Below are 13,442 nucleotides of genomic sequence, written 5' to 3'. Positions count from 1 at the left end.
GTCTGGCAGCCATACATTGTACAGACCTCCCCCTCCTGCCATCACATGACATGCTGAGAGCCTGTATCTGTGGGGCAGATTGCCATGTGTCTGGCAGCCATACATTGTACAGACCTCCCCCTCCTGCCATCACATGACATGCTGAGAGCCTGTATCTGTGGGGCAGATTGCCTGTGTCTGGCAGCCATACATTGTACAGACCTCCGCCTCCTGCCATCACATGACATGCTGAGAGCCTGTATCTGTGGGGCAGACTACGTGTGTCTGGCATTCGGTGTCTGCTTTGTACACAGACCTGGTTTTTCCTACCGCAATCATGCGTGCAGTTCTGACTATAAAATAACCCAGTGACGTGGTCAATGACACTGCTGTATTAATTATGCACACCCATAAAACGCCCGTTTTAACCTTTAAGCACGCCTGCGTTTCGGATCTCCACTCCCCGTTTTCAAGCACCTTCCCCTGTTACCACCCACATACGCCTACTCCTGTCACTCAAAATAGCAGGTATTCGCTATTTAGCGAACAAACGATTTTCGGCCACACTGACTGGTTCGCGCATGCGTATTAGGATCCGTACGCATGCGCAGTTGTGCAAACATCGCTCGGAACGAACGAGCGGCCGCTTACGAGCGGCTCTGAATCAGGCCCACAGTTCCCCCAAGCCTCAGCCTGAATGACAGGCTGCGGCCTTTTGGGGGCGGCAAGTGGGTGGGGCCGGGCTTCATTCCAGAAAACAGGGTTGTCGTCCTCGTTTTCTGGGAGTGTCGAAACCAGACTTTGTGGCCTCGTTATGGAGCTTTGAGGGTCAACTCAGGGACCTCAGGGTTGCTCAGATTGCCGATAGTCTTGCAGAAGATTCGATGCTGCATCGTAGGACTTAGCACTTGGATCTGCAATGCTGTCAGGAGACGTTTATTTACACCAGATGCCTCTTGCTGCATTAGCATATCAGTTGTGCTGTATGGCACAGCCGTTTCCCAGCGTAGCATCCAAACACACAATGACAATTAAGAAACTTCCACCATTCAACTGGATTATTTAGGGTGGACCTACTTATGCAGTTTGACCTTGTTTAGGTTGTCAAACCTGTGCGGAGGACGAATAAACAGCTAAATAAATGGATGACAACGAACACGATACCCATTCGAAAATATACCCGTATTTTTCCCATGGAAGGCTAAATTTCAACAACAGTTGAAAAACAAAAAGTTTATAACAACAAAGACCACCTACTCTACACGGACCTAAAGGAGAACGACAAACAAGCTAATTAATACTGGTTATTGTGTTATTCTGTGCTACAATTCCATTAGAATAAAACATAAAACAAACAAAAAAAAAAGGATAAATAAAAGTGTTAAGAATAATCTTCTCAAGCACAATCAGGAGTCGCCTTTCACCATGAAACATGCATAAAATCTTAGTTCTAGCACCCGTATGAGCAATGCCTGGATGAATCGCATACAGAAAAAGTGCTGTATTAGTGGAGCTGGACTGGCATGCCACAGTGGAACAGTGTGTCAGGCAGCAAAACAAAAAGCGCCAAGGGGGGGAAGGGAGGGTAGAAATGGCACAAAGGGGCGCTCAGCAGCAAAATAAAAATTGTACCTCATCGTCATAACCCCCCTCCTCTGACTCAATAATAAAAGTCCCTACGTGGGGGATCGCCACCTCCACAACTCGCTGGCTGGGAGCTGATGGGACTAGGGTGTTATCAGTGGGCTGCAGAGAAGAGAGATTATGGGAATACAAAGTTAGCTACACAGTAACATTAGAGCAGCACCCCATCCCATGGTACAATATATAGGGGTCTATTTACTAAGCAGTGTTAGGAGACAGAGTGAAAAGTGATAATGTGCCAGCCAATCAGCTCCCAACTGTCATCTCACAGGCTGTGTTTGAAAAATGACAGTTGGGAGCTGATTGGCTGGCACCTGATCACTTTTCACTCTGTCTCCTAACACTGCTTAGTAAATAGACCCCTTATACTTAAAAGCAATGACCTTGAATGAGATGTATGATTGGCACACATTCTTTCCGATCTTCTGCTTCAATTTGAATTTATGATCGACCTGCATCTTTTTTTTTTTATAATATATATATTTATATATTTATTTCTTTTTTAGATGATACATAGTGAAATTTTTGGGAATAAATACCCAGTGTATTGACCGGGAACAAAGCATTCTTCATTTCACCCATTAACATTGGCCAAAGGTGAAAACTTACCTGATGAGTGAAAAGCCACAATAGATAAAATGACATTTTTGAAGAAACACATTTGCTTCAAATGAATGAAGATCTATAACTTGTACCAGTCACATTCTTATAAATGCTCCGCAGGTGTCACTAGTTTAGTATTTGCACAAAAACTGAGACATGATACATTTATAATCAAGGGATATTTTGATATAAGGTACCGGTGCAGTCTGTGGCATGTAGTATGCAGACTATTGCACTGGATGACTGCATAGCCTTTACAGTACATTATGTGTTGGATACGTAGGAGCGGGCAGCCATTTACCAGAGGGGCTTCACCATAAGCCACATGTTTACGTTGCTTAGAAAGAAGAGTTGCTGTACTGTATAAGGATAAAGTGCACAAGTGTTTTCCCAAAGCAGATGCTGGAACAGGCGGACAAGGTAAAATAGGTTTTACCCTTCTCTGTACCCTTTATGCCACCAACCTTAGTAGAGCCCTGAAAAAGGCATATGAAGTATGCCATCAGAGGGCGGTTGTTGTATGTAGTCTCTAGAAGACAAAATGCAGCTGACCAATATCCATCCCCATGACCCTGCCAGAGAAAGGATTAATGATGCTCTCACCATCTGCAGCACAGCCTCTGGACCTTTATCCTCAGACTCGGTGACCGCCTGGGTGATGGCACAAGTGGTTTCTTCCTTCACCTCCATGGAGGACTCCGTTTTTGTCGGCTGCTCCATGTATTCGGGGTCTTTCAGTGGAGCTGTGTGTACAGGTGTATCAGACACTGACCATAGCTGTGATATTTAATATATGGAACAAAAGCATAAAGGCGGAGACCATACTCCTGTTCTAGAGCATCCGTTGACTACTGGCAACATAAGTGCAAAGCAATGTTGGAAATGTGCTGTCGGCGTGGCTTAGTAACGTAGTAATGCAGTAACGCTCTTAGCTTCACTAAGGAGATGTATTGAGGGGCAATGGAGGCCAAAGTCAGACCTGCCAACATGTCCCCCTTTACCCACCACAAAGTGCTTTGATCTCAAACATTGAACATAATTTACTATCACAGACACATGGGGGCTTATGCAATAGGCTGTAAACTGGGAACTCCTGCGACTTCTCACATATTTTTAAAGTGGCAACCATTTTAAAGGCAAAACCTAACTGGTTTTGCCTTAATAAAGATTGCCGCTTTAAAAATATGGGACGACTCGCAGGAGTTTCTGCAGCGGCTGCAGCTCGCAACCTATTACATAATCCTTATGGGTTAAATTGCTAATTGTGAGGCGGGCATATTTAAAATGTAATTCACCCTCGGTAACTGAAGTGGATCACACTGAAGGCTTCTCACAGGATACAGGGAAGGATTAAACGTTGCTTAATGTAAAATCCTCTCCATCAGTTAAGTGAAGTTCCATCTCCATCCAAATGACTTTACTTCCAACCTTATTATAGCAGTAAAGAGCACATTACCTTGTACTAGTCACATGGCGCACTGAGATCAGACTCCAGGAACATACTCCTATTACCATAGATAACAATAGGAGAGTGTTTCCGCACATTGGCCAATAGCCAGCACATTAAGACATGATCCGGAAACAATGGGAACACGTTAGGAATGTACTGCAGGCACTCACAGGCTGGGACACTCTGGTCTATCTCAGTACGGATGGGTTGTTATAGTACTAAGTGCAATGGCCAAGTTACAAAAACGACACTGCCATTAACTAGATCAAATTATGAGGTGGGCTGTTATTTGCAGGGTTGTGTCCAATATCTATTTCATTATTATTTGTTTAATGTACATTTACCTTTGTACGATATTGGACAAATCTGCCACAATTCCATTTGTGAGAGGAGTGTCAGGCCCAGGAGAGGTAGGGGTAACAGTGGCTGGAGCCAGGGTATGACGGTCAGCACACAGGGTGAAGACAGATTTCCCCCCAAACAAACAGAATTAAGAAAAAAAAAAAAAAAAAGGGGAAATAGATGTAAAAGAAATAATATACCATGTACTATACCCGGAGCTGTAGTTGGAGCTGGCTGCAACGTTTTCTGAGAAATCAGCATCTTCTCTTGTTCGGCTTTCCTGAGCTGTTCCTTGTCCCATTCATCAATTTCTCTCTCAAATCGTCTATTGTCTTCCTTGACAAATTCCTTTAAATCAGGGGGTAAGGTGTCCATCCCGCTAAGTACCTGCCCGGTCTCCTTGTCATATTCCTCTGGAATAAAATTATGCAGATATATTACACCGCCAAAAATGAAAATTGCAATACGAATCTATGGACCATTAAATTTATCCCCCCCCCCTTCCCTCGAAAAACAACCACAAATGCCAGGGTGGTCCAATAAGGTAACAAGACCTCGTACGTGTGTAATGTTCTTTATTTCATCCTAATTTCCCGCCACACCAGAGCAGGTAGGCCACTGCTTCCTCTCACGGCCATTAGACTGCGCCTCAAATCAGTCATACTGTCCCAACATCAGTTGTTAGATGGCGGGTCTGGCGGAAACATGGTCAAACATAGAAGTATGTTGTGTGATCACATTTCTCTGTCTAAAGGGCATCTCTGCAGCTGAAATTCATGGCCAACTTGTCGAGATGTACGGAAATAGCTTTGGGTTTTGTGCACTTTGATAACGACAGGACAGAGATGACCGCACGCGTGAGTTGTTAGGTGCTACCATTGGGAGGTACTGGACCATCTTCCCTAGAGCCCTGCCCTGGCACAGAGTGATTTCCTTCTCTTTGGACCATTGAAGGAGCATCTGGATGGAAGGCAGTTTGCAACCGACTGTGAAGTTCAGCAAGCCGTCATGTCCTGGCTTCAGGCGCTTGACGCCGATTTCTTCTTTGCCGGGATAGATGCTTTAGTGTACCGTTAGAACGAATGCTTAGACAAGTATGGGGACTTTGTGGAAAAATAATCTGTACCAAGGCCAAACTATTGATTACAGTAGTTGAATGAATTTACGCAATGAGAGTAAATATATAAAACAGCGCTTGTGTGTTCAATTAACAAACTAGAAGGAATAGATTAAAAACATAACAAACATATGTTGTTTTACTTCTGTTTTAACAAAGAAGGAATTTATTAATTGTTCACCTGCAGTTATTAGCAGCCATATTGTTTGGGGTATATAAACCTAGTCAGTGAGACATAACAGTCACCTTTGACAAAGCTGTGGGACTCACAGCGAAACGCGTCAGTAGTGGACACTACCTCTTCCTTTGTCCCATTTGGATTTACAATAAAGCATCTACAAGCCTGAACCAGACCTCTGGACTGTCCTTTGCCAACAGAAAACACAGAATGCTACGCTTGCGGTAATTGGAAGGATCCAGGTAACCTACACCAGCCCTAAAGGGATCCGAACATCTGTGTGTGACCTTTTCCCGCTAACTCGAGGATCCTTTGATGAACATGTATGGTAATTATACCACCAGACAGCACGTTTGATTCTTCAAGAACTTGTTCTAATTAATCAATACCTAGATAAGAGGTCATTCATTATAGGAACAGGCCCAATGATTATTTATTGATGACTCAAAGGTTGATGGGACATAGGAGTCAAAAAGAAAAGGGGTGTATTTATATGCAGCAATGCCATTGATTTTTTTTTATTGTTTTTAATACTATTATTACTGTCTATGCAATTGCTTTTTGGCTTTTTTATATATTTACAATTATTTGGGGACAGACTATCCCCTTTTTAAGAACAGCTGCTTTGGAACAGAAGCCCGAGGTAGCGCCTGAATAGAAATAATAGATATTTCTATTTATTCTGCTTTACACAATGATAGGTCTTGTTACCTTATTTATTGAACCACCTTCGCACATGTAACATTGCCATACCATAATAGGACCTGGGACACAGAACCACTGCATATACAATGGTGATGAAGCTGGGTGCCAGCTATTCTTTTCAGATCTCACTTATTTTTCAAAGAGGGGCTAGTTCTGTAACGGAACCTTTATACTTGAAATTCTTTTATATTGGATTCATTTATATTTAAGTTTATTGGACCGTTCACCACTCAAGACATGACTCAGAGGTGCATGCTAACGGTTGGCCGATGTACTGCTGGGAGATGGTTACGGTCAGGAGACAGTACGAATTTGGACAAAATAGATGAGGATTTCAATGGGCATTCCTGAGGGGGTAACAGGAGGTGGGTAGCCAGATGCCGGCATGTTGCCGACAGCAACTGCGTCTATAGTCGCGGTAGAGTTGGCACAGTACGCCATGTTCAGACTGAGAAAACACACTTTCCATAGGGCTTCTGCAAAACTTAGATGCAGATATGTATTAGCACCACTGACCCCCATCCACCCAGTCTAAGAATAAGAGTCATTCTTGATGGATAATGGGCAAACACGCGCAAATATAACATTCAGATGGTCACTAACATCCTGATCATTATGGTGTTAATTAATAAGTGTAATTCTATAAACCAATAATGAAACCAAAGAGAGTCTTACTAAAATGTGATTGCCCTATTATTAATGTCTCAATGGATTGCAGCCCAAGGAGAGCATCTGTCTCACGGCATGCATCATACCCTTTCACAAGCTGAGAATGCCCGTTTTGTGCTGAGACAGCAGAAAGTGCTCAGATAATTCCGTCTCCCCCTAAGGGTCTAATAAGGCTGTAAACAGGTTGCACAGTGGGAAGACATGAAAAATGGGCCATAAAGTTACAGTAGTCAGGGCTGGGTGAGAAGACGACAGTCAGGGTAATCACACACCGTACAGAGGACTGTAACCGTGGAACTTTTGCATCCTTGTGGTGTTACATATACTCTATAAAGGGCATTTACTCCAAAATGCCAGTTAATTTAAGTACAGCGCTTACTAATACCAGCCATGGTTTCATATGCGCAGGATTTGTGGACAGAGCAGATACTGTATTTCAGGCAAGTTTTTCTTCATAAGCAGAGTTATTTCTGTCTAAGCACACCAACAGACTGACTTCCTGTCAGAGAGCCCATTTGCAGTCAGCCTAAGATATTAATTCCTGTCAGGGGACATTTACATACACAGCTGTGAATGTCACACATTTGCTCCATTTTAGCTGTAGTCACCACACGGCTCGCTTCTATGTATTACAGTGAGTGCTATTAGGGCGGCCACACGGGAGATATTAGGTATGAGTAAAACTGCATGTGTGCCTGTCTTCTGTACACAGTGGGGGCTGCCGGCCTGCGTGCTGAAAAGAGGGAGAGAGGTCCAAGAAGAATTGGACCAAGAAGGACCAATGAAGATTGGCTGAGAGCACAAAATGGCTGCCTCCACTGTCTGTAGCAAAAAGTGAAGTTTAAAAATGAAAATATAAACAAGTCAGCAACAAGGAATTTGCATGAATCCAACTGGCCAAATACAAGATAATGTTTTGCCAACTTCTGTGTTTTAAAAATGTTATAGGGTTTGTACCACTATATGACATAAGACTTTCTCTGCCAATATAATGCACTATCACCACTTCTCCTCATGCAGAGTCATTTCAAACAGAATCTAGTTGCAATATATTGGTTTGTTAGTATTACCTTGTATTAAATGCTGCTCGCCACCGTTTATATACATCAGGCAGTAGGCACTGGCATTTCTGTAGCCCCCAAAGGAATCTCGCTCTAGCTCCTCCCAGGAAGATTTTGTCACAGATATATCATTATATTTCATCCACCTCTTCTCATTGTGATCAAATATATACGCCCAGTAATGACCCGCATTTGCTTGGCCTTCGTGCACTAATACAGCGTGTAACTTGTACGGAACCTGAAAAGGAAGAAAAAAGGTTTCATTTTTAGTGATCTTTTTGCTTTAAAACAAAATAATTTAAATTAACATACAAAAAGGAGGCAGAGTCTCCGTGAGCATACGGCTTTGGGATCCAACACCATCCCTGTGGGTCTCGGCAATGCCTTTAACTCAGAATCGGAATCAACTTTTGAGGGGTCTAGTGGTCTTATCGCCTTCCCGACGGGAGCAGTTGAAACAGATCATGACCCGGATGAGCTTCATCCACCATGATATTACCAGACCTCTTCCTAAACCTAGACAAGCATAACGCCTGAATTTTAGGAAGTTTAGCTCCAATTACCCTTTCCGCAGTCCTAACTACTCTCTGTAGTCTGGACTTGTCTCACTCACTGGCTGTGCCAAACCACACAATTATCGAGGTACATAGGACAGACTCAATTATAGCCGAATAAAAAAAGAGAGTCAGCAATTTTTCTTGGGAGGTCAAATTTCCTGAGCTGCCGCAGGAAATACAATCTCTGATGCACCCTTTGACAATAGCGTCAATGTTTTTCTCCCATTTCAAATCTCGGGAGATTATAGAACCCAAGAGTTTGAAAGGATCCACCACCGACACACTAACGTCAGCTATAATCAAAGGACATAAACTAACAGAGTGTCTTCTAAAATCACCTCAACTGTCTTGGACGAGTTTAGCTCTAAGGGGTCTATTTACTAACAGTCCACTTATCATGGAGTTATTGCCGCTCCTGCTTCGCCTGCTAGCGCTGAGAAGCAGAAGCTGGCTACCGCAGGTACTACTAATAATAGACCCGCCGAGGAGGGTGAACGTTAAGTCACCCCCTCGGCGGTGTAAGCAGCATAGTAAGAGACACTGGACTCACCAATCACCAGGTCTCCGTGCAGCAGGAAGCAGAGAGGAGTTATAGTTTTTGGCAACAAACTTTTTTAACAAACGTCCAACCTGACACAGCACAAGTCCTGCTTCTCCAGTGAGGAGAAGCAGATACCGGCAGCTACAGGAGGCGATATCAGCACTGGAGAAATTAGCAGACGGTAAGTGACATCTCCCCTTAGTAATACCTGGGACACTTAGTGCTTCCATAGGTGTCTATGGCAGCGCTAAGTGCCCCAGGTGCAGTGTGATGTTGTAGCCTGCACTTAGCGCTGGCAGGAAGAGATGATCCCTTTAGTACATACTGAGAAGCGCTATGTACAGGGATTTTCTCTGTCTTTAGCGTTTTTCCCCCTTTTCTCCCCTTAGTTAATCCGGCGGCACCACTGGTCCACCTCTCTTTTATAAGCCGACTCATCCCAGTGTTTAATCAGTCCGATGACCATAGTGTCATCTGAGAATTTCAAGAGTTGGACCGATGGGTCCTCAGAGGTGCAGTCATTTGTGTATAGGGAGAAATGCTGGGGGCAAAAGGACACATCCTTGGGGAGCCCCAGTACTAATCCACCTACTATACTATATATTTATATACTACAGTATAAAATGGCCGCTTCACTTGTCTAATTTAAGACCTCCCTTCCTGTACACCCATACCGCAGGTTGGTGGGATTTGTTAACACAAATTCACATCCCAAAGGGTTCTCCTGTTGCACAATGCCACGATTAGCATAAACACATAGCAAGACCATGATGTCATTTGCATTAAATTACGTAACCAAGGCTACGCCAACTTCACTAGGGAAGTGGGTGCCACTCTGCCCCAGAGAACACTATAAATAAATGGGAAGTCTCCCTGACATTCCTGGAGAGTAAACAACTGGCGTGCACTGCTGAATTAGCCCCTATGGGCTTAGACAACTACAACCTATAATCTCAGAGTTTTTACTACTATAAATATAATAATTGATCCCAACATGTTACATTACCTTCTCTTTAATATTGATGATTAATTCAAGCTAAACTTTTTGTCCAGTCCATTTAAAAGCATGAGAAGGAGCAAAGACAACATAATACACATAGGAATTAATAATTCCCATCTTTACAAGCTGTGATCATTGTGTGGCTCTATGAGCAAGGACTAAAACACAAGAGACTCAAATGGAAAGTAGGTATAATAATCCTAACGGGTCAAAGCAAATAGAAGCGAAGGGGGCAAATTGGCTTTGGAATGGCATAGAAAAACTGGCAACGCCATAACATTTCGCCCCCCCCCCCCCCCGTGGCCCGATCTCACCTCGGACTCGCGCATTTCTGTGAACAGAAGATACAGATGCTGTACGAAATAGGCGGACACCACACTTCAACCTACCAGAACTGTATACTATATGTACTACTGAGACAGCTACAGGTTGCAGTCAATGTATATTTGTATTGTTGTAGAAGATGTATATTTCTATATTATTTATCAAGCATAATGTTCCTAATTTGTTGTTGCTATGTTTTGTTACTGTATGACGTAATACAAGATAAAGGTACATGTGTGTACACTGCTTTTTTGGACTACTTTGAGAGCTAATCATTTTGATTTTGAGTAGAATGATCACATTATTATGATGCATGATAACAAAACAACAATTAGGCAGCACAGTGGCATTGTAGCTAGCACTGTTGCGAGTTCATTTCCCAACTACAGCCCTGTCTGTGTGCAGTTTGTATGTTCTCCCCATGTTTGCATGGGTTAATAATAAGTAGGAGGCTTTTACACAATTTGTATTGATGCTATTTATCCTAAATTGCAGAGAAAGTCCTTAAAAAGGGTGTTTCATCTTAGTAGTATGCGCCTTTCTGCAACTTTTACTACATTTTTAGCTTTGTCAATCTAATTACTGTGTCTGATAACCAGAGATGTGTATCTTCCCTAGTTTTCTGTACCGAGTTTATATATCAGGCAGTGCAAGATAAAGAAGTCTGCTTCACCAAGTAGGTAAAACGTCTCATTTCTAAATTCCTAAAAAATATTAAAGTTACATTTTCATTACAGACTTGTTTTCAAATATAATACGCCGATACTTCCAAAGCTGTATTTTACTTACTTGTGTCATTAGCTTGTCCGAGTACATAAGCTCAATTGTCCGGTGTATTCTACCTATGCTGTCCTGCAAGTCTGAAAATACAAAATGTATTTTATTCTTAAAGAGACTATTGTTTAGTAACAGGTTTAAGACATTATTCATAAAAATATGCACAACAATTATCATTCCAAAATAAAGAGAATAATCATGCTTGCCATCAGTCCCTAAAATGGTTATGGATTATAAATGTAATATATATGCAATCATGATTATCCATAAAATAATTTTTAATGTTACCTTGCCTCCATCATGCGCTGCTCTGTGGAAGCCCACTTCTACCACTGAACCCCAAATCCCTTCTTCCCGGAACTGCTGACCCCCGATCCCTTCTCACTTGGACAGCGGACCCCTGATCCTTCCTCCCTTGCACAGCTGATCCCAGAAGTCAGATCTCACCTCCATGTCCAGCTGAACTCCGATCCCTCCTCCCTTGTACAGCTGACTCCTGATGCTGATCCAGCCACCAGTGGACAGCTGACCCTTGATCCTTCCTCCCATAGACAGCTGATCCCTCCTCCATTGCACAGTTGAACCCTGATGCCCGATCCCACCTACCCATTCAATTGAACCCCGATCTCTCCTCCCCACACAGCTGATCCCAATATCATGAGGGAATAGGGAGAGAAACTGACAAAAACTAGCACACAAACATACATTTATATAAGGCTAAGTAGAGCATTACGAGCACCACCTGAGTTTAGTTATACCTCTGTTTTACAATAATAACGTAGTAGCTAAAAGAAATTAAAAAGTGCACTACCCCAGGGGTTATGGGTGTCTGCTGAATCAAGAGATTTAAATGAGTGGTGATCTGCAATTTGCATAAGAATAGTGAACAGTGGACTTGATAACCAGCGCCCAACAGTGCTTAAAATCTATATATTATAACTTTATGTTCAATAATGTATCATGTGCAAGATATCTAAAGTGTCAGTGCTAGACAGGTGTCTACAATCTGAAAATGCTGATAAAGATATAAATGCCTTCAAGAGAGAAGCAAGCCGAGTATGTAAAGTGCATCAAGAGCCTGTGCAATAAAGTGTGTCCAAAATGAGGTTACGAGTGTCAAAGAAGGGGTTAAAACCTTCTAATTAAAATGTTTAATGTATCACATAAATCAGCTGATGTGGGTGCATGTAGACAACCTATGCAAATTAAAAATTTACTTTATAGCTCATCTATTAGGTACCAACGACAATGAAAGAGATTGAAAAAGTTAAAAATACATTTATTTCAACTAATTTTAAATAAAAACAAAATCACAGCAAAATTATTTTAAAAATAATGGCGGCCTAATTGGTATACTCAAAGCATTTTATAAAATATTTTCATAAAAAATGCAAAGATAAAAATCAAAGTGCTGAGTACAAGGTGCTCATCGTAATCAGAGTATGAGGTAGTGTATTGGGATAGCAAAATGGCTACTGACAGCCATTTCTATTCATGGTTCTTATGTGTGTATCAGACATGAAGTGTATCAGGCATGAAATGGTATAGGAATGTGGAAAGCAGACAGGCCATAAATCCACAAGGCGTTGTCTACTGCGATGTACGCTTGCGTTAAGTTTTAGAAAGTCCTTATCAGTAGTTAACCAATAGAGTAGTCTGAAGTAGGTTTATGCCCATATTAGTAAGAGTTAGATGGGTATGCAAGTAGGATACTATATAAGCAACGAACAAAGAAGCTGCCAGTGGCCTGCCCTATGCCTGGACCAGAGACTGCAGCTGGTGGCCAGGATATTGTTCATTCCAGCTCTCCATTCTGAGAGGAGGCTCCTGGATCGTGTAACCATCTTATATTCCGAAGCTAAGTAACTATTATTCTTCCATATCTTGTTATCTGTTGTAATAAACTATATCTTTTTTCAAGATACTGGTTTGTGTGGCTTAATTAACCTTCTGTATCCAAGAACCTTATCTCGTTCCACCGGGAACAGGTAGGTTCCTGTAAGGTAATATCATGGGAGCTCCCAACCGGTCTCATCTGGCTTTCAGACTTCTTCAAACACTGACACTTTAAACATCTTGCACATGATACCGTATTGAACATAAGGTTATAATAGATTATATTGATTTTAAGCACTGTTTGGCGCTGGTGATCAAGTCTATTGTTCACAATACATTTATAGAAATACACGATCTTCACCTGCATTGTTCCCTATAAAATCTTTTTAAAGAATGTCAAGTTGATGAACTTCTGTACCTCTTGTATCGGTTTCCACCTCCGTTCTCCAGCGATGCAGACACCCCTCTAATACTGTGAGCTCCTCGTCTGTAATGTGCCGTGGGGCCGGATGCATAGGTAGATCAGGGGGGATTCTGGACTGCGTGAATGGCTTGTGAATGACGGAACGCTGGCTGGCTTGTGTCTCAGTGGATGAAGAAGGGCCCTGATGTTCCATTGTGCTATAATGATTAAAAAAAAAAAAAAACATAATTTATAG

The 13,442-nt window shown here is 42.2% G+C and overlaps 1 protein-coding gene across 6 annotated transcripts in view; it reads right to left on the bottom strand.

Annotated features, from left to right (window-relative positions):
- USP25 (ubiquitin specific peptidase 25) overlaps nt 1-13,442 on the bottom strand; it is a 151,530-nt gene that overhangs the window by 28,008 nt on the left and 110,080 nt on the right. For 2 of the 6 annotated variants that reach the window (XM_088442756.1, XM_088442762.1), the window contains 6 exons: nt 13,202-13,404; nt 10,960-11,030; nt 7,758-7,986; nt 4,219-4,431; nt 2,830-2,969; nt 1,612-1,725 (listed from right to left, as the gene is read on the bottom strand). In XM_088442756.1, coding sequence (XP_088298882.1) covers nt 1,612-1,725; nt 2,830-2,969; nt 4,219-4,431; nt 7,758-7,986; nt 10,960-11,030; nt 13,202-13,404 — 970 coding nt within the window. The remainder of the gene's footprint in view (nt 1-1,611; nt 1,726-2,829; nt 2,970-4,218; nt 4,432-7,757; nt 7,987-10,959; nt 11,031-13,201; nt 13,405-13,442) is intronic. The other 4 variants (XM_088442758.1, XM_088442759.1, XM_088442757.1 and 1 more) reach the window with 3 other exon arrangements.

Source organism: Taudactylus pleione, unplaced genomic scaffold, assembly GCF_031769625.1.
Source record: "Taudactylus pleione unplaced genomic scaffold, aTauple2 ptg000316l, whole genome shotgun sequence".
Lineage (NCBI taxonomy): Eukaryota > Metazoa > Chordata > Amphibia > Anura > Myobatrachidae > Taudactylus > Taudactylus pleione.
The sequence above is the reverse complement of the archived record's forward strand: the minus strand, read 5'-3'. Positions and strand labels throughout refer to the sequence as shown.